Source organism: Chionomys nivalis, chromosome 23 (genome assembly GCF_950005125.1).
Source record: "Chionomys nivalis chromosome 23, mChiNiv1.1, whole genome shotgun sequence".
NCBI lineage: Eukaryota > Metazoa > Chordata > Mammalia > Rodentia > Cricetidae > Chionomys > Chionomys nivalis.
Window position 1 is genome coordinate 14,508,885 of NC_080108.1, and position 20,321 is coordinate 14,529,205.

The 20,321-nt window shown below is 44.6% G+C and overlaps 1 protein-coding gene across 1 annotated transcript in view; it reads left to right on the forward strand.

The window, feature by feature from the left end:
- The window catches only part of Ap3s2 (adaptor related protein complex 3 subunit sigma 2), a 46,685-nt gene that overhangs the window by 25,269 nt on the left and 1,095 nt on the right, over nucleotides 1-20,321 (forward strand). Inside the window, exon 5 of the mRNA XM_057756661.1 lies at nucleotides 18,713-18,820. Coding sequence (XP_057612644.1) covers nucleotides 18,713-18,820 — 108 coding nt within the window. The remainder of the gene's footprint in view (nucleotides 1-18,712; nucleotides 18,821-20,321) is intronic.

Genomic DNA, 20,321 nt, shown 5'->3' on the forward strand with positions numbered 1-20,321 from the left:
TTCCCCTCAGTCTCTGTTCTGCCCCCTGCCTCAGGTCACCGGGTTTGCCCTCCTCCTCCATATGCACATGGACGGTCTCTCCTGTCTGCCCCTGCCCACGCTGGTTCACAGTGAAGGACTTATCAAGCTTTTCAGCGTCAAGTTTGATCTTGGACAGAGCCTGCTCTAGACTCCAGTATTGTGATTCCCTAAATTGTCTATTTACTTGCTCATAACCCATAATATTTTCAATCCTAGTTTGTAAACATTTGGAGTAGTGTCAGCACTGTCATTCCATTTGTGGACCGTCAGTCAAACTGTAGGGTTATCTTTATGGAGTTGCCTTCTTGATGTGTTATAGCTGTGCTTCCTAGTTCTGTGAAATTAGTTTTCAAGGTGAAATAATCCCTGCCCCCTCCTTCCTTTGCAGTACTAAAGCACAGACCCAGGGTTCTCCTGCTAGACTTGTGTTCTACCACTGACTGACATTCCTAGCCCCTGGTTTTTATTAAATAGAAGCTGGGCAGTGGTGGCCCACACCTTTAATCCCAGCACTCAGGAGGCAGAGGCAGTCAGATTTCTGTGAGTTCAAGGCCAGCCTGGTCTACAGAATGAGTTCAAGGACTGGTTCCATAGCTACTGAGAAAAATCTATCTCAAAAAACCAAATAAATAAATAGATAAATAAAATAAAGTTTTGCTCTCTGTTAGCCCAGGCTGGCTTTAAACCTGGAGTCCTCTTCCCTCAAGTACTGAAGAGGCAAGATAACAAGGAGAGGGAAAGGAGTCTTCACTCTGGAATCCATTGGAAACCTCGTGACAGGAGAGGAACAAGAATCCAACATGATTAACAGCTGCTTAAGGCCTTTCTCCCTTCCCAGCCATAAGCCTGCATTTTCCAGGAATCTCACAAGAGACTCATTTACAAGGAAAGGACATGTGCAGAACCCTTTATACAATCCTCGTGGTGCCTGGGTTACTTTACCAGGTTATGATTTCTTCCACGGAATCTCTAGGGCCACCTCGTTCATTTTGTCAAAAAGAGGTAGAAAAATTGGTTTCTTAACAGCTTTTTGAGGTTTAACTTTGAGAGCCACCAAAATGGTAGATATGACCAATATTAAGACACTTAATTGCGAACTGTCCCTTGAGGAGCCTGTCATCACACTTGGAAATGTGTTCCTTTCTTTGGCTTTGAGAAGCCCACATTCATTCTCAATGTGGTCTACATTTTTCTGAGCAGATCTCTTTCTCCCAACCCACATAATTAAACCTTTATTAAATTTTGTTTTGTTTTGTTTTGTTTTTTCAAGACAAGATTTCTCTGTAGCTTTGGTACCTGTCCTGGAACTAGCTCTTGTAGACCAGGCTGGCCTCGAACTCACAGAGATCCGCCTGCCTCTGTCTCCCGAGTGCTGGGATTAAAGGTGTGTGCCACCACCGCCTGGCTTTATTAAAATATTTTTTATGGGACTGGTGAAATAGCTTAGTTTAGCACTTGCCATCAAGCCTGAAGATCTAAACTTGATCCTCAGAGCCCACATGAGGATAGACCTGACTTCCCCAAGTTGTTCTCTGACTTCCACAGACACCATGGTGCACACGTGCATACACAGAGCTGCATACACAGTAGGAATAAATAGTCTGCTTCATGCACTGACTAGTCCTGAAAGTGTTTTCCAGAGTGAAGCCACAAATCTCATTTTGAACTAGTCCAGGTCCTTAGACGATTAAGGGAATTCCTCTAGCTGCTGAGGGTGGCATCACAGAACCCTGTCTCTGTCCCTTCACTGACACTGGAACAGAAGACATGAACCCCCACACCTAACTAGTGGACTGCTGGTAGAAAACAGATTCTGGCTGGCACTGGTGGCCCTTGCCTTTTATCCCTTTTATCCCAGCACTCAGGAGGCAGAAGCATATGGCCAGCTTGGTCTACAGAGTGAGTTCTAAGACAGCCAGAGCTGGGTGGGACTCCTCTTTTCAGAGATACCTGGGTGGGCTCAGGAAGACCCTGTGGGCTTCCAGCGTCACCATATTCTTACTCTGCAGCTGAGGCAACCATCTTTTTTTTTTTTTTTAAATATTATGTATACAATATTCTGTGTGTGTGTATGCCAGATGGTTGTAAGCCACCATGTGGTTGCTGGGAATTGAACTCGGGTCCTTTGGAAGAGCAGGCAATGCTCTTAACCTCTGAGCCGTCTCTCCAGCCCCCTGAGGGAACCATCTTAAAGAGCGCTTTGTTGCTTCCATTTTCCTGCAGTTGTAAAGCAGAATGTAATGTTTATTGAACAGTGTGGGGTGTCTTTTTTTTTTCTTCTGGAAATAGAATGCAGGAGCTTACGTGGGCTAGGCAAGTGCTTTGAAGCCTTATCAATTTTGTAGTTCACTTCTTTGGGGAATAGTTATGATTTAACATCTCAAATCGGGGTTTGTCTTATAATCAGAGGCATGTCATGGCTTAATTCATACTGCTTCCCTTTATAGTCACACATTAAACCACGTGGTTGTGGATCTGCTAAGATCCTCATACCCTTACTTATCGGGGATTGGAGTTAGTAATTACTCAGTTCAGTTAGTGCTGACTTTGCCTTATTTTACATTCTTCCTGTGAGCGTCCACTTCCACGCTGTGCCCTTAACTCTGACTAAGCCCCTGTCTTAGTGAATGGGACCCTTACAAGAAGGCAGGCACACAGCATTCTTTCCTCCCTCTTCCTGGAAACCTTTAATGGTGAATGACCCTGAGTGGTTAAGCGAGTTTTCCTGAGTGTAGAAAATACTTGGCGACTACTACCAACAAGGTGAGTCTGAAGCCCCTCGATACCATGTGCAGTCACTGTCATCATCTCCCCACCTTCCTATCTGGCCTCACCCCTGGCCATTTCCTGCTGTCAGCCTTGTACTCAGCGACACTGAACTGTCTGTATGGCTCGTCTTCAGGGGTATTCTTGCTTTGCATGTCTTCATATGTGTGTGCGTGGAAACACTTTGTATGTCTTCCTGTGTGTGTGCATGGAAACACTTTGTATGTCTTCCTGTGTGTGTGCGTGGAAACACTTTGCATGTCTTCCTGTGTGTGTGCGTGGAAACACTTTGCATGTCTTCCTGTGTGTGTATGTGGAAACACTTTGTATGTCTTCCTGTGTGTGTGCGTGGAAACACTTTGCATGTCTTCCTGTGTGTGTGCGTGGAAACACTTTGCATGTCTTCCTGTGTGTGTGCGTGGAAATGGGTAGCAGTGGAGTGAAGCCCTGGCTTTCCTGAGTCAATGCTTTAGAAGGAGCAGGCATTATGGGAATGGAGGTCGCTTCCTGAGGACAGCCTTGTGATCCGCATTTGTCACCTCTGTGACGGTCAAATGAAAATTGCTTCATTACCTGACTGAACTGTCACTGATAGAAAGGGTGCCAGAATTAAGGGTAGAAGGCAAAGCTTTTTCCTTGTCGTTGCTCCAAAGGACACAGGCAGGGTGGGGAATGGAAGTTTTTGATGCCTGATGTAGCTCATGCAGTAGAGAGGTGTTTGACGGCAGACAGTTCTTTATTGTAGTTACTTCTGCTAGACAGCTTTGAGACAGTGCTGCCTACCTCTCTTCTCTGAGCTGACGGAGATGAAAACTGGATTCTGGTGTAGGGGAGAGTTAGCCACTAAATGACCAGCTTCCGTCAGGTATTTGCTGTGCCTGCCACAGGGTGACCAGGTGTGTCACGTAAATGGTGTTCTTCCTGCATCATCTTTTTATCCTCAGACCACACAGGTCTAAGCTCTAAGATGCTGGGCTTTCCCGGCTATAGGTCACACAAGTAACAATAGCGGAGTCAGAATTTGCAGCCTGGCATTTGCTCCTGAGACTACCCTTCCCCACCGTGTCACACTCCCTATGGTGTTCTCTCTTACTCTAGTGCCCTAGACAAAGGGAAGAAGAGGGGCTGCTGTCATGTTCTGTTAGCCCACACATACCTAGGGCAAGGATAGCAATAAAGACGACAAGGGCTGGGCGATGGTGGCGCACGCCTTTAATCCCAGCACTCGGGAGGCAGAGGCAGGCGGATCTCTGTGAGTTCGAGACCAGCCTGGTCTACAGAGCTAGTTCGAGGACAGGCTCCAAAGCCACAGAGAAACCCTGTCTCAAAAAACCAAAAAAAAAAAAAAAAAAAAAAAAAAAAGACGACAAGGTCTGGGGCTGGAGAGATGGCTCAGCGGTTAAGAGCATTGGCTGTTCTTCCAGAGAACCAGGTTCAATTCCCAGCTCCCACACAGCAGTTCACAATTGTCTATAACTCCAGTCCCAGGGGATCTGACACCCTCACACAGACATCCATGCAGGCAAAATACCAATGTACATAAAATAAAAATAAATAAATTATTTCAAAAAAAAAAAAGAAGAAGACAAGGTCTAGATTGTCTTCTATGCTCAGTACCATGTGACGTTTGAGACCAGTAATGCAAGCAGTAGATGAGGGAAAATGAAACAATAGGCTAAAAAGAAAAAGTCCTGCGTGAACTTTTGTTTTTCTTTTTCCCCAGGCTGGCCTTGAACTTTGGTCCTTTTACCTCAGCCTCCCAAGTACCTGGGATTACAGTGTGCACCACTCCACCTGACTTAAGCATGCTAGATTCTTTCCTTCTCCCTCCCTTTCTTCCCTTCCTTCCTCACTTTCTTTGTTTCTTTCTGTGCTAGGGACTGAGGGTTTGAGTTCCAGAGCTCACACATGCTGGACAAGCACTCTACCATTGAGCTCCAGCTTCAGCTTTACAACATTAGAAAATAAAAAAAGGTTTCTTTATGTGTGTGAGTCTGTATTAAGTGTATGCATTGGGTGTGTGTCTGTTGTGTATGTTTGCCTATGTGCCTGTGTATTATGTGTGCCTTGATTGTCATGTCAATACAGGGACTCCTACTCCAGTAAGCACTCTTAACCACCAAGCCAACTTCCTAGCCCTAGAAGACATTTCTAGAGCAATGAAGGAGGGGTGAGGCTCAGAGGTAGAGCATTTGCTATCATGCACAGGGCCCTTCATCTGATGCCCTGAACTAAAAAAACAAAACAGAAATTTAGAGAACCCTAGCTCGGAATTGGTTTCTTTTAAAAAAGGAAGAAATAAGGAGCAGTGAACATAGTTTGCTAAGTGTAAGTACTCAAAGAGCATAAATCATGAAGCCAGCGAGTAATGATCCTTTCATTACAGAATTCCTAGAACATGAAGACAATCCAGTTCCTAGGTGATCTGACCCCGCCCCTGCTCGGCTTGGACACTTAGTTTCAGGCCCCCTCCCTGAGCTGACATAGCATTCTTTATGGGTCATGGTGCTTATCGCAGTCTTATTTTATTATACTTAATTCTGTACAGGTTTTATCTTTCTTGATTCCAAGTGCTTGAGGACATGGTCCACATCTTATCTCTTTTCCTGCCAGCACTTAACATTATGTGATATTAAACATATTTGAGAAGATAGTGAAGCACATTACCTCTTAGTCTATTACCCAAAGAGCTATTTGTCTGAGTTTCTAGAGGTGTCTCAGGCTGTAGCGCTGTCATCAGCTGACCTTGACTGGGCCAAGGGTGTGGTGGGAAGTCTTGGCAGTCTGTAACACACCTTCAGAAGTTTCTATTAAATTAACATAATGGTGATTTAGGAATTAGCTCTTGGGGCTGGAGAGATGGCTAAGTGGTTAAGAGCACTGGCTGCTCTTCCAGAGGACCCGGATTCAATTCCCAGCACTCACCTGGCAGCTCACAACTGCCTGTAACTTCAGTTCCAAGAGATCCAACACTTTCACACTAACACACATAAAATAAAAATTAAAAAAAAAAAAAGGGGGAATTAGCTCTGCTGCATTATTTTATCTCCCGAGTTCCTCAATGGACCAAGTATTCCTGGTTATTCTCTGTGCCTTCTATGGTGTTCTTTGCAGAAATCCCCATGTTGAGGGTGGAGACAAGCCCTTCCCAAGGATGCGGGGTGGCAGGACCTTCATCCCTGGCTCACTTCTCAGTCACATCAGAGAAAAGTTTGCCTCTAACCCCGTACCAGCAGCCACTAGCACTGCAGCAGACTCTGGGAAGAGGCAGGGCTCAAGACATAAGGCAGTCCACGGGGCCTGAGAACAGCACTGCTCTGCATGTCTTGAGATACTGGTGCGACACTAGGCTTCTGAACAAGAGGAGTCAGAGGAAAAGCCATGCTCTCCTGGTCTCTATGACACGTTTCTGCCTTCTTTGCTTTCCAGTTCTTTCTTATTTGGGAAGTATGAGAACAGAAACTGACCCTAAGCCAAGGTAATGTCTCTTCCAGAATCTGCTTCTCTCAGAGCACACTCCCTCTAGAAGACAGGAAAGTGAGCCACCCTTCCCCCGCCAAGGCTCTTCCCTACTTACTCCTGAAGGCCTGTCATAGAATCACTGAAGCAATCTAAGCCAAGAGGGGATAGAAATGGTATCTATACTTGGCTTTTTATGTAGTGAACTTGAAAGCTTGGTTTGTAAGCGATTAGGAATTCCTTTTTAAAGCATGGGTGTTGTGAAGTTGATGCCCTGATTTTCTAACATAAGCAGAGTCACCATGTTCTTTTATATTTGGTTAGCATTTTATTGGTTCTGTCTTATTAATGGCCAGGCAGGGGTGTGTGTGCCCCTGTCTTTTGTAAGATTCTGTCCTGTAAGAAATTGGAATTGCTCCAGTTTAGGTTTCTGTGCCTGTCACTAAGCTAAAGGTGTTTTGTCTGATAGTGTTCCAGACGATGGTACCTACCCTCCCTGCCCAAGAAGCCTCCAGGATGAGGTCTTGCCATCTCTACTGAGAGACGCATTGTACTGTAGAGTCAGTGCTACAGGGTGTTCTGAGACACCACATTTTGGGGTGACACTGGGGATCAAAGCTGACTTCTTGAGCTTTACTCTCTGTATTTATTGGCGAAGGAATGAGACGTTGAATACTTCAGCTTTGGAACAAGCCAAGTTAAAGTTTGGAGACACCTGGTTTCAGTGCGCTTGCTTCCTTCCACTTCTCGATAGTTTGCTTCCAATTGCAGTGATTATGGGCACATGGTTAGAGGCAGAATGCTCTTTGACTCGGTTGAGAAATGTAAGCAGGGATGGTTCTCTTGGAGGTCCTGGCACCTGTGTCCCTGAGAAGGGCTATTGAAACTGCCTTGTCTCCACCCTCAACAGTCCCACAGCCTAGTTTCTGTATTTTTGAAGTGGTGTTTGTGTCCTTCCTGTTGGACTCTGTCAATCTTATGAAGTTAGCAGGCTCGTTTTAATCTATTTTATCTGCGGTGGAGTTTCAGAGGGTCGAGTTTGGAGGTCATGCCAGATGACACGCTGTGTCTTGAAATCCAGACTTTGTGCACAGTAGTGGGCTCTTTCTTTCATTACACCAGAAACTATGACCTAACGCTTCATAAGCTTGTTGCTGTGGGCACCCACAGGAGATTTAACACAGAACCTCAAAGAATCACAGTGGACAAAGAGACACGCAAATAACAACACAACAGTACACTGATTTAAGTATTACAGTCGACACCCATTCAAGTCACAGAGAAGAAAATCTTGACTCTACCAGCAGAGGTCCTTAACTTCCTTGTCTTAGGTGCCCCAACCCTGGGTAGTCAGAACCCCAAACCTGGCAGAATATTTCTGACTTTTACAGAGCTGTTTAGCAGGATCACCGTGAAGAATGAGTCTAAGGCAGCTAAGGTGTGGGAATTGGCAAATCTCAGCAGTGGACAGCATTACAAGCCCTCATTTCCACAGGGAGACCCCAGCAGGTGGGAGAGTCTTTTTTTGTGTGCTGAGGATCAGAGGCGGGTCCTTGAGCATGCCCAGCACACACCCTGTGAGCGCTCTGCTGCCCTCAAGTCACTTAACATTTCTGACACCTTCCAGTCAGAGGCAGGTGGATCTCTGTGAGTTCAAGGCCAGCCATGTCTACAGAGCAAGTTCCAGAATGGTCCTGTCTCCTCAGAAAACCAAAAAGACAAAATAACAACAAAAGTAGGAAAAGAAAAAGAAAATGTTGTCTGTTCAGTGGATCCAGCTGTAGAGGTGGGCACCCCAAGAGAAGGTTGTAGCAGCTTTTTAGAAGAGAAAGTAAAAGGATACGGCTGAGCGGGCGTTCTGATGGGAACAGAACAGAGACATGATAAAAGAGGTCAGTGTCTGTAGAATTACATTTGGCTGAAATCACTCCTACTTTTGGCTGTTGGGGGATTGAAGTTTCAGGAGAAGAATTTTAACTAGTGTAGAGCTGTAAGCACCAGTTTTCACTCATTGATGTGTGGTTGTGGATTTGTAGAGACTGATCTGGCGGATCCCCAGCTGCTGCCTCACTCTGCAGACTCCTAAGATCTCTGGTGCATCGCTCACCTCCGCCTTTATTACATCAGATGGTTCTGTTGGAACCTTGATGCTCAGATAAACCCTTCCTCCTCCTGCGAGTATCTTAGGTCAGAGTACTTAGAACTCAAATAGCACCTCTTATATCCAGTAAGCAATCCTAATAGATTTGCCAGTGTCATTATGACAGATGGCTATTGAGATAGCAGGGTCATTTGTGTTTGTTCAGTGCACACTGTTCGGCTAGGCGCGGGCTCTTGACCTTTGCTTTTTTCTGGTCACATCTGTTTTAATCTTTTTGTTTTTATTTTTGAGATTATAATTACAACATTCCTCCTTTCCCTTTCCTCTCTTTAAGCCCTTCCTTATACCCTTCCCCACTCTCCTTCAATTTCACGGCCTCTTCTTTCATTTATTGTTTTTGTGTGCATATATGTACTTGTACATGCATCCATGTAAATAGAACCTGTTCAGTCTGTGTAATGTTACTTGCATCCGTGTTTCCAGGGCCGACCGTTTGACCCTGAAGAGCCAGTTGGTGTGCTCTTCCCGCACTCAGCTTTCCTCAACTGCCTATAGTTCTTTACATAGGGTAAAGATCTTGTGGGCTTTTCCCTACCCAGTGTGCCAGTCCATTGGTGCCACTCTTGTTTAGCTGATAGTTGGGCAGCCATGTTGGTGAGGCTTTATGGGTATAGCTTCTGACATTCGTAAGACATGGTCTCACAGCAGACTGTTTGTAGCCCCATTATTTTGAGTGTTACCTCAATGACTCAGGTGTCAACCCTCTTTTCCTCCCCCTCCTTCCGCGGGGCAGTACTTTACCTGTCAGTGCTCTCTAGATTTCTGCTAGCACCCTCCAGGCCAGCCTACCAGCCACTCCCTGTCCTAAACAGAATCCTTTGTGCTCTGCCCAGACCTTCAGTTCCAGGGGTGCCTGGGTTCAGTTTCGTTTCTTGGCTGCATGCTTTCACAGCTGTGTTTGGCGGCCTCCAGCTATCTCAGCTCACTCTTTATTCACTCAGATAAGTTTTGCTGCCCTTTATTTGGAACTCCTGACTGCCACACAGGATTACCATGGGCTACTGTCTGCATATCCTTTGCTTATTTACGTCCATGGAGCCATGTGCCTAGCAAAGGGTGCTCATATTTACATGAATATTATAATTACAGAGTTTAATCACATATACACAACAAGCCGAGAATGAGAGGAGAAAATCATTGTGTGAAAATTGAACTGAGCCAGGCAGTGGTGGCACACGCCTTTAATACCAGTACTCAGGAGGCAGAGGCATTTCAGTCTCTGTGAGTTTAAGGCCAGCCTGATCTACAGAGCAAATTCCCGGACAGCCGGGACTATACAGAGAAACCCTGTAGCTAAAAGAAAAGAAAAAAAAATTAAACTGAATACTATAGAAAGATGTAGAGGTGTTTGCGGCGTTTGCTTTTTTTTTTTTTTTTTTTTTTTTAATTTGAAAGTGGAAAGACCCATAGCTGGGTGGTGGTGGCGCATGCCTTTAATTCCAGTACTTGGGAGGCAGAGGCAAGTGTATCTCTGTGAGTTCAAGACCAACCTGGTCTACAGAATGAGTTCCAGGACAGGCTCCAAAGCTACACAGAAAAACCCTGTCTCGAAAAACCAAAAAAAAAAAAAAAAAAAAAGTGGAAAGATCCACCCTTTTTAAAAATAGAATTTATTTTCATTTTATGCATGTGCATTGGTGCTTTGACTGCATGTATGTCTTTGTGAGAGTGTCAGGTCCCCTGAAACTAGAGTTTCAGACAGGTGTGAGCTGAGAATTGAACCTGGGTCCTCTGGAAGAGCAGTCAGTGCTCCTAACCTCTGAGCCATCTCTCCAGACCCATGGCATATACTTTAATCCCAGCACTCTGGGAAACAAAGGCAAGCAGACCTCTATGAGTTTGAGGTTCTTCTGGTTATACAGAGTTCTAGGAAAGCCAGGTCTATATAAAGAGACCCTATTTCAAAAAATCAAAAGACAAAAACAAAAGAAAGGAATTGAGAAGGATTATCTACTTACTGTCACATTGTAGGTGTTGGAATTTTTCCTTTGGGCAAGGGGCGTAAGGAGTGCCTTATTTATTTCACAATTCCATGCATCTGTGTTATACCCACCTTTCATTATCCTCCCTTATTCCCCACTCCTGATGTTCTTTCCAACAACCCTCCTCAAAGCAGCGCAGGAGGGATTTTTGGCTTTCGAAGCAGGATCTCACTCTGTACCTAGGCTGGTCTAGACCTCTTGATCTTCCTGTCTCCTACTCTATGTGCCAGGGATCACAGGCACCTACCTGGCAAGTTCTCTTTTAGAGCATTGAAATAATAGATGGTGCCTTCTGGGAGAGTTTTATAAACTAGTGACAGAACTAACAATCCAAAAGAGATGATCTTCTTGGCCTTTACTGATGTCTCTCGGAGTTTTTGTTTTGTTTTGTTTTTGTGGGTTTTTTTTTTTTTTTGTAGCAAATAATAGCAGAGTTGGACGTTGTGGGGGAAAATCTGTAAAAATCATAATAGACAAATCAGGAATGTTAATGAGCTGTCTGTGACTATCAGCTGTTGAAGGGCAGGTGGTCTCTTGCTCTCTCTTCCCTACTTCTCTTCCTAGTTGTTACTTGTTTTCACTGTTGAGACACAGAACCCTGATGCTGGCCTTTCAGTCTTTGTCTTCCCACTCACAGTTGATCTTTCCCTTATGCCTTAGTATTTCTCAGTTGCCTCTTGGTTGTCATGTATTCTAGTTCCTCAAGGAAAACTCAAGAACAATCAACTGGGCAGAAAACCCTTGGGTTGCACTTTGTGTCCGTGAGAATATTACTGTTTCCTGCTAGCATTAAGCAGTGGTTTTGGTTTAGAGACTGGCTTCAAACTCCCTATATAGCTGAGGTTGACTTTGAACTTCTGGTCCTCCTGCTTCTACCTCCCAGATGCTGGGATAATAGATGTGAACCATCACACCTGGTTTGTGCAGTGCTGGGGACCCAGGACTACATGTGTATCAGGCGAGCACTCGCCCAGGGTATATCCCAGCCCCACACTTCCTTATGTTTGATTCACTTTTCTCTTATTTCTTTCCTTTTGCTCTTTGTTGTTTTAGTTTTATCTCTAGTTTTGTTTCTTCTATTTTTACTGTCAGTCCTGTAGTTTCTTTTTCCTTCTACTTTGTCCCTGAATTCTGCTACGACACACACTCTCATCTTCTTGTCTTCTGTTCTGCCATCATCTCTTGCTCCCCTACTTTGCAATGCTGGGGATCAAATCTAGGGCCTTGTGCACACTGGGCAAGTGTTGTACCCATGAGCCATCTCATCTGCCCTCACTCTTCTTCTTTTTAATTTTTCAGAAGGCTTTGTTGTAATTTTGGCTGCTCCCTAGCAGCAATTTTCTGTTATTTTGATTTTCTTTTTTTTCCTTTTTTTTTAAAAAAAACTTTTAATGATTTATTTAACTTTATTTTATGTACATTGGTGTGAAGGTGTCAGATCTTGTGGAACAGTTGTGAGCTGCCATGTGGGTGCTGTGAATTGAACCCGGGTCCTCTGGAAGAACAATCAGTGCTCTTAACCGCTGAGCCATATCTCCAGCCCCTATTTTGGTTTTCTTGTTTCCTAATTTTCTTTGTTGTGTCTTTATTTAGCTCCTGAGTAGATGGCTCTTTATAATCATTTTTAAGTGGGTTTGCTTTTCAGGTGCCAGCTATTAGGAATTTTGCTTGGGGAGGTGTTTCAAGCTCGGCTTTGTTGTTCCCATGTTAGAGAGTTCTGGGTGAGTTCATTTACCCTTATTTCTAGGCAGTTAATAAAGCTCGGAACCCATGAACTTCTCCAATGCAAAGATGTTCTTCTCTGCCTCCACGGGGACCACATCTGTGAGGCACTTACAGTGGGCTTGTGTATTTTTTGACGTGGTCCCAACTCTAGGTCGAAGGAGGTTTCTGCCCTCCACCAACAAAGAATTTGTTTGATACCTGGGGATGTGCTTTGCCTGCAGGAAGTGTTTTTTTGCAGACTTTTCTGAGGTCACTAGCCCCACCCCCCCATCCTCTCTTTGTCAAATCTTTCCTTCATTTCTTTCTGTGAAGCAAAGGGAGCTTGCACTCCCTGCTCGGTATCTGCGACTGTCTGGGTCTAGGATCTGTGTTTTCTCTTAGTTTTGTTGAAGACAGGTTTGCAGTTCCTTTTCTTCCTCTTGTATTTAGAACACACTTGAATGACTTTCAGAAAGTCTACCTTTATGATGTTAAAATTTAGAGTTCTTAACTCGTATCCTACTTTCTGATTCCCAGACATTCTGAATGTGTCTTGTCCATAAAGCCTCCACAGTCACACTTTGACCCGTCTCCTAAGTCCAAGGAATGCGCTGCTCAGATGTGAGAGACCCTTTTCCCACTCACATGACTCTGCACTGTACGTTGTTCTGGACCTTGGGCAGACCGTGGCGGCGTTCTCACTGGAACTCTCACACCAGCAGCAGCCTTAGGTGGCGCCATGTGCTCTGGGGTCAGCAGTGAGTGTGGTGCCGGAGACCAGGAGTCTGCCCGACCCACACTCAGCACCTGGTTCTGGAACGGACAACTCCTGGCACTGCAGACTCCATTTGCATTTTCTCTGATATGGAATGCAGGAGCTGCCCTAGTTTCATTTCTGTTACTGTGGTAAAAGGTTCTGGGAGAGGAAGAGGTTTCTTATTTCAGTCCGTCACGTAATGAAGTCACAGTGGCAGAAGCTCAGGCACCTGGTCCATCACAGCCACAGTCAAGAGCAGGGAGAAACGAGCCCACCCAGGTTGCCTGCTTGCTCTCTACCTTCCTCCTGTCTGGTAGTTCAGGACCACAGCCTAGGCCAGGGTGCTGCCTATAGTAGGCTGGGTCATCCTATATTAATTAATAATCTACAATCCACTACAAACATACTCAGAGACTAATCCAAAAAAGACAAATTACTCAATTTACTTTTCCCAGGTGGTTCTAAGTTGTGGCAAGTTAACATTCAGAACTAACCATCACAATTACCAGAGGACAGTTATTGTGAAATCAAAGTAAGTTCTATGAAGCACTTGGTGCATAGTTGAGATTCTACAAAAGTATTGCATTGTACCGATGAATAAGAGGTGGGTGGAGCACTAAGAGCACTTGAATGCAGGTCTCTCTGTTTAAGTGTTATCAGCCTTACCACTGTTAATTTTGCAAGTCAGTACCATTGAGTTTGTTACATTAGCATGCAGTCATTACCACCATCCATCTGAGAGATTGTCATCCACCTCTGTGCACTTGCAACACAATACCCACCTGCCCAGCCCAGCCACCATTCTGCTTTCTGTTTCTATGTATTTGACAACTTTAGATACCCCATATAATGAATTCCTATAGTATGTCTTTTTATTGTTTTTGTTTTTGTTTTTTTGAGGAAGGGTTCTTCTGTAGCCCTGACTGTCCTGAAACTCACTACTCACTCTGTTGACCAGTCTAGCCTTGAACTCTGAGATCCACCTGCCTCTGCCTCCTGAGTGCTGGGATTAAAGGCGTGCCTCACCATACCAGTCTTATAGTAGGTTTGTGTGTGTGTGTGTGTGTGTGTCTGATTTAGTTTACTTAGCACAGTGCCCCCAGGGTTTATCCATATTGTATGGATGTATGGATATAACAAAACTTCCTTTTTTAGCTAGCCAATGGTGATGATGCACACCTTTAATCCCAGCACTTGGGAGGCAGAGACAGGTGGATTTCTGTGAATTTGAGGTCAAGCCTGGTCTACATAGCGAGTTCCAGGACAGGCTCCAAAGCTACAGAGAAACCCTGTCTCGAAAAAAGCAAAACAAAACAAAAAAAGCTTCCCCTTTAAGGCAAAATAGTCTATTTTATGGAATAGGACTTTTTTTTATCCATTCATCTGGGGTGGCCACTTGGATTGCTTCTATTTTTTTGCCCATTGTGACTTGATGATATGAAAATGGATGTATAAATGTTTGAGTCTCTGCTTTTAGTTTTTGTGGATATATACCCAGAAATTGAATTGTTGCGTCATATAGTAGTTCTGTTTTTGCTTTATGAGGAACTTCCATACAGTCAGTATATCCAGAGGACCATTTGATAGGGAAGTATAAGCAGTGGAGTTCCCCCACAGAATAATATGAAAACCAGTCTTGCATAACATTTTAAGTTGCCTAAATATGAAACTTTTGCTATTAAATTTTATAGAGATATATATTAATGTAGATATATATTAATGTATAATATGGGTAATGTATATTGTATATAATTTAGAAAAGAGAGAAAGCTGGGAAGTCTTGTTAAGACTTAGTAAATGGGGTCTGGAGAGATGGCTCAGAGGTTAAGAGCATTGCCTCTCTTCCTAGAGGTCCTGAGTTCAATCCCCAGCAACCACATGGTGGCTCACAACCATCTGTAATGGGGTCTGGTGCCCTCCTCTGGCCTGCAGGCATACACACAGACAGAATATTGTATACATAATAAATAAATAAATAAATAAATAAATAAATATTTTTTAAAAAAAGACTTAGTAAATGGGCACACTTACAGGGCTACTCCATAATGTACTCCTTCCCCCAGGACAAAGGACAAATCCCAGTTATATGTGTTAGTGCCTTCTTTCTGGAGAAGAACTTTTTGTATCAAATGCATGGAAGCATGCAAACACATTTTTTCCCCAACTTCTTGGTACCATAGAATAAATTGAAACTTGACTTGAGACTGAAGGTCAGGGGTCTAAACTAAGACTCTGTCCCATGGGAGATTTTTAGCAATGTGATGGAGGTGGGTCTTGTATTAATCTGTTGCTTTCATTGGTTAATTAATAAAGAAACTGCCTAGGCCCATTTGATAGGCCAACCCTTAGGTGGGTGGAATAAACAGAACAGAATGCTGGGAGAAAGAAGCCAAGTCAGTGAGTCGCCATGATTCTTCCACTCCAGACAGACGCAGGTTAAGATCTTTCCTGGTAAGCCAGCTCGTGGTGCTACACAGAATATTAGAAATGGGTTAGATCAATATGTAAGAGCTAGCCAATAAGAGGCTAGAACTAATGAGCCAGGCAGTGTTTAAAAGAATACAGTTTCCATGTAATTATTTTGGGGCATAAGCCATGCGGGCAGCCGGGTGCCGGGGACGCAGCCCCGCCGCTCTTATTACAACAGCAATGTCTGAGGAGACCTTGGGTCATCCTAGCTGGAGGGGAACTATGGCAGCTAGTGTTCAGAGATCAGAAACATGCTACAGTATCCAGGAAAGCTCAACAAAGAATCATCTCGGGCTGGATGTGCTATTCAGTGGAGAATAGCACATAGTGTGCAAGCCTGAGGACATGAGTTCAGCACCTCCATGTCAGGCAAGCTCTGGAGGGTGGACATGAGAGGATTTCTCCAGCTTGCTGGCTGCCTGCCTACCTCCAGCTTCAGTAAGAGAACCTGTCTCAAGGGAGTAAGCAGAGAGCAAACGATAGAACAGCATACTTGGTGTCCTCTTCTAGCCTCTGAATTTAGACATACAGGCAGTCTCAGCACACACCATATCAAGGCTAGGGCACCTTGCTCAAACCCAAGCTACCTTCTCAGTCTTATCTTTAGTCTCCCTCTTATATAAAGCTGCTGTCCCAGACAGGCTGGCCCATGAGCTTTGTAACCCCTCCCACCCCCGCCATCCTGTAGCTGATTTGCTTTTCCCAGGGCCTTTTCTGGCCTCCTGTGGGCTCGTCCAATAGTTCTATACTTGACAATACCTTCCTGGTTTGTCAGAAAGTAATTACACAAGTCTTGTTAGTATGATTTGGTTTGGAATTTGAAGTGCTTTGTTGGGCCTAGTGGCATAGACCTATAATCCCAGCCAGTTGAGAAATGAAGCAGGAGGATTGTGAGTCTAGGGATATCCTGAACAATTTAACAAGAATATTTCTCAGAAAGATGAGCCCAAGGGACATTGATCAGCTGTGCTTGTCTAGTATGTACATAGCACTGGGCTGAGTTCCCATGGCTATAATCCAGTTATGGTGGCACATACCTGTAATCCTACTTGGGACATAGAGGCAGGAAGATCAGAAGTTTGAAGTCAGTCTGAGATACATGAGTCAAAAAATAATTTTAAAGTTGAAAGAGGGACTGGGAAAAATGCTTGCACAAGGCCCTAGGTTCAAGCCTCAGTACTGCAAAGGAATGGGAAGTGCCACCCTCTAGGCCCAGTGAGCACGTCTGTCTTCACCGCCAGGACTCTCTGTGGCAGCTCTCCTGCTGTCTTGTACAGTGGCTGATTTCAAGACCTTTAATCCCAGCACTCGGGAGGCAGAGGCAGGCGGATCTCTGTGAATTCGAGACCAGCCTGGTCTATAGAGCTAGTTCCAGGACAGGCTCTAAAGCCACAGAGAAACCCTGTCTCGAAAAACCAAAAAAAAAAAAAAAAAGATTTAGCTTTGCCCAGAGAACCACTGGATGGATGGAGCCTGAGCCCAGTGTGAGCCTTGCACAAAGAAAATTTTATGTGATTCTTATGGTGCTTGGATGGGGACTGTTTCCATAGCTGGGCCTAAGTGCCCGCCAGTGTGATGACAGTAAATGGGTGATAGGAAAACATCTCTCTTGTATGAGCCAGTATGTTCCAGGCAGCAGCCAAGGCGTTTATGTCTAGTCTTCCATCTAGTTATCTTACCCAGCCATTTACTCCTGTAGGTTTGGAGGGAAGCTGAAGCTTTGAGAAGATAATTTGCCAAAGACCACTTAGCTAACAACAGCAGGGCTAGACTTTAAACACCACCTGTCTGAGTTGGAAGCCTCAGCCATCACCTCACTGTCTTGAGGACACCAGTCCCTCTGCCATTGCTAATAGAAGACCATGAAGCCATAAACCAAAAGGCAGAGGCCCCTTGTGGTCTCACTAGTGAGGCAGCTGAGTGTGGATCTGCTCCCATAAGGACCAGTCCTCGGCAGCTCAGGAATTGAAGGGAGCCATGGAGTCGGTGGAGTGACCTCAGTTGACTTTTCTATCGTAGGGAGTGAAACCTAATACTATGGGGCTGGTGAAAAACACACCCACATCTCCAACACGGCAGGCTCTCACCTAGGGTGCTGATGAATGGCAAGCCTTCAGTAGATCAGAGAACCTGAAGAGGAGATGCAGAGCAGATGAACTACTGGACAGACACACAGACACATGAGTATTTTTCCGAGGGACAAAATTTAGTTCTTCATTTTACTATTTGTTCTGTTGCTTGTTCTGCTCTGTTCTGTTCTTCTACCCTGGTGTTTCCCTCCTATGTGTCTGTATTTTTTCTCCTACAGCTCATATACCCCAGCAAAATCTTTCATCAATATAAAAATTACAACATGTTTGCATTCTATTTTTTAAAGTGAATGATTACAATGAATATAAGTAAAAAAACAACATGTTTCCATTTCCCTTTCATGAGTAAACATTTTGTATGTTACAGGTGAAAACCTAATTAACGCACACTCAGCTTAGCATTCCTCGTTTAGACTTCTCCAGATCAGGAGCGTTTCAGCCATAGCCGTTTACACAGGCAGCAGTTTTTATAATTGCCGACAACAGACTATTTGTTTTGCTTTTCATTTTAGAATCCTGTTGAGTTTTCTTAAGTAACCATCTAATTCTTTGTTTTTTACTTACCTGAAGCCAATTTAAATCTTTGTTTTAGCTATGATGTGCCCAAAACCCATGAACACATTTCCCAATATCAGAAAGACTTGGAGCTGACTCCTGGGACTAGATTGTTTTCCTTAATCATTAACCTACACCACAGTCTATGTAAATCCTCAAGTAAAACTTAAATCCTAGCTTCCTTGTTCTTATTGTCTATCCTCTGCAGCCCCTGCTTTATCAGGGATGGGGGCAACACCTTATCCTACTTTTACCTGTATTAATGTTCAATCATAATTCCTTACTACACCTGTTTAAAACCTTGAATTATCAAAATTCTATTTAAATTAATACTATTATTGTATAAAATCATAGCTTCAGTTAAACAGTTCCACTTGAGAGGAAATTGTCTTCCCAATAATCCATAGATTAAAATGCCCAGTAGAACAAGAGATTTCCATGAGATAATCACACTACATTAAAGGCAGTGGAGAAACCCCACACCCATTCACACCATGCTAGAAACCAGAAGAAAATGCCTTTGCTGTATGTAAAGGCACGCAATAGCATGAGGCATTCTGGAGCAGACTCTGGGATTTGCCCATCAGTGCCTTGCATTCTGGTAAGCCGACTCCTGGCTCAGCCGCCACCTGCTGCTCCTCTGACATGGCCACCAGCACGGATCAAAACGTGGCTTGTCTGACCCTCCTCTGCTGCCATCAAAGGAACCGCTGTGCTGGGCTGAGTCTTCTTATTGCCTCTCTTCTAGGTCCACTACATCCTTCAGGAGGTGGTGATGGGTGGGATGGTGCTGGAAACAAACATGAATGAAATTGTGGCTCAAATTGAAGCTCAGAACAGGCTGGAGAAGTCGGAGGTAAGAAAGTAGCTATACTTGTATCCTGGCTGGTAGAGAGCACCGGGCAGAGGGAGGAATGTGTGCCTTGTGTGACTTGTGTTTCTCTGGGTCCTTAGGGGTGGTTCTCACTGTCTTTATTCATTTGTTCACACTAACTTGAAGGCTAGTATAAACATTAAACAGGTAGGGCAATTTGAGATGTCTGGCTTAAAGGATAGGCAGATGGCAGAAAGAGCAAACAGCTTCTGGAATATAGTTACAGCCCACATTTCTGGTTCTTTTGCACATCTGTTCTTCCAGAAGCCATATCTCATGGTATCTTTTAGTCTCTAGAAATTCGAGATTCCTTATTTTCAGTGAGGCTTCTACAAAACTACAATAATGTTGATTTGAAAATACTGTACCCAGCTGGGCGGTGGTGGCACACACCTTTAGTCTCAGCACCAGGGAGGCAGAGGCAGGTGGATCTCTGAGTTTGAGACCAGCCTGATCTACACAGCCAGGGCTACACAGAAAAACCCTGTCTCAAAAAAAAAAAAAAAAAAAAAAAAAAAAGACAACAAAATAGAAAATACCATACCCACTCCATCCTCATGTGGCCAGGCTTGATGGAGGGGCTCGTGGTGAAGCCAGACCTGTCTCACGGTGAGCAGGGTCAGAGGCGCACCTCCTCACAGCTGCAGGAACAGTAGAGCGGTGACATCTCTGAGTGTCCTCGAGGGTCTCTTTGCACTGTGTAATGGAACCTGGCTTACGGAACCAGGCGTTCTTCCTGTGAGGACTGCTGATCCTGTTGGAGAAGCTTTTCTAGTCACAGCTCTGGCTGCAGTTTTCTGAGAAGTGCAGACTGGGAAGTGAGTGCTTCCAGGCACAGTGAGTGAGTCAGGCAAGGGGTCTGGAAACCACAACAGCCGTGCAGGGTGGGGTGGAGTGGGAATGAGTGTCCTGGGAGCTGTCCATTAGGGCAGGATGAATTTCTGAGCTCTTTGTCATTTCTCTCTCTCCACTCCCAGGATGAGCCTGGGGGTGGTCACCCTCCTCTTGTGTCTGTGCAGCTTTCCTAGCGTTTGTGCTTCCCAGCTGCTTGCCACATGACAGCTCACACTAGTTGGCAAGCAGGTGTCCTAAATCTGACGTTCATTTTCCTTAACTTTGCACTTTTCTGTAAGGCAGACTCTTGAGGAAAGAGTTTCGTTTGTTTTGCTTTGTAAATGGGGTATCCTCAGTACTTAAGACTTGGGTAAACTGTATCAGAGTCCCTCAGCAATCATTTATTGAGCATCTGCCATGGGCCATGAGCACTGTTAACTGTTGCGGCTGTAAAACTGCATCAGACACAGCCCCCTTTGCAGACCATGCAGTGGGATGGGGGCAGAGGCTGTGGTTTCCGCACCAAGCTCCAGCTATCTAAATGGGTTTTGTCCACTGCCTTTGAGGCAGAGGGATATGAAGACTTCTGTGTGTGCCGTTCGGAATTCCTCAGATCTGCATCATCTAGTTTAAGACTTAAGCAGATGTC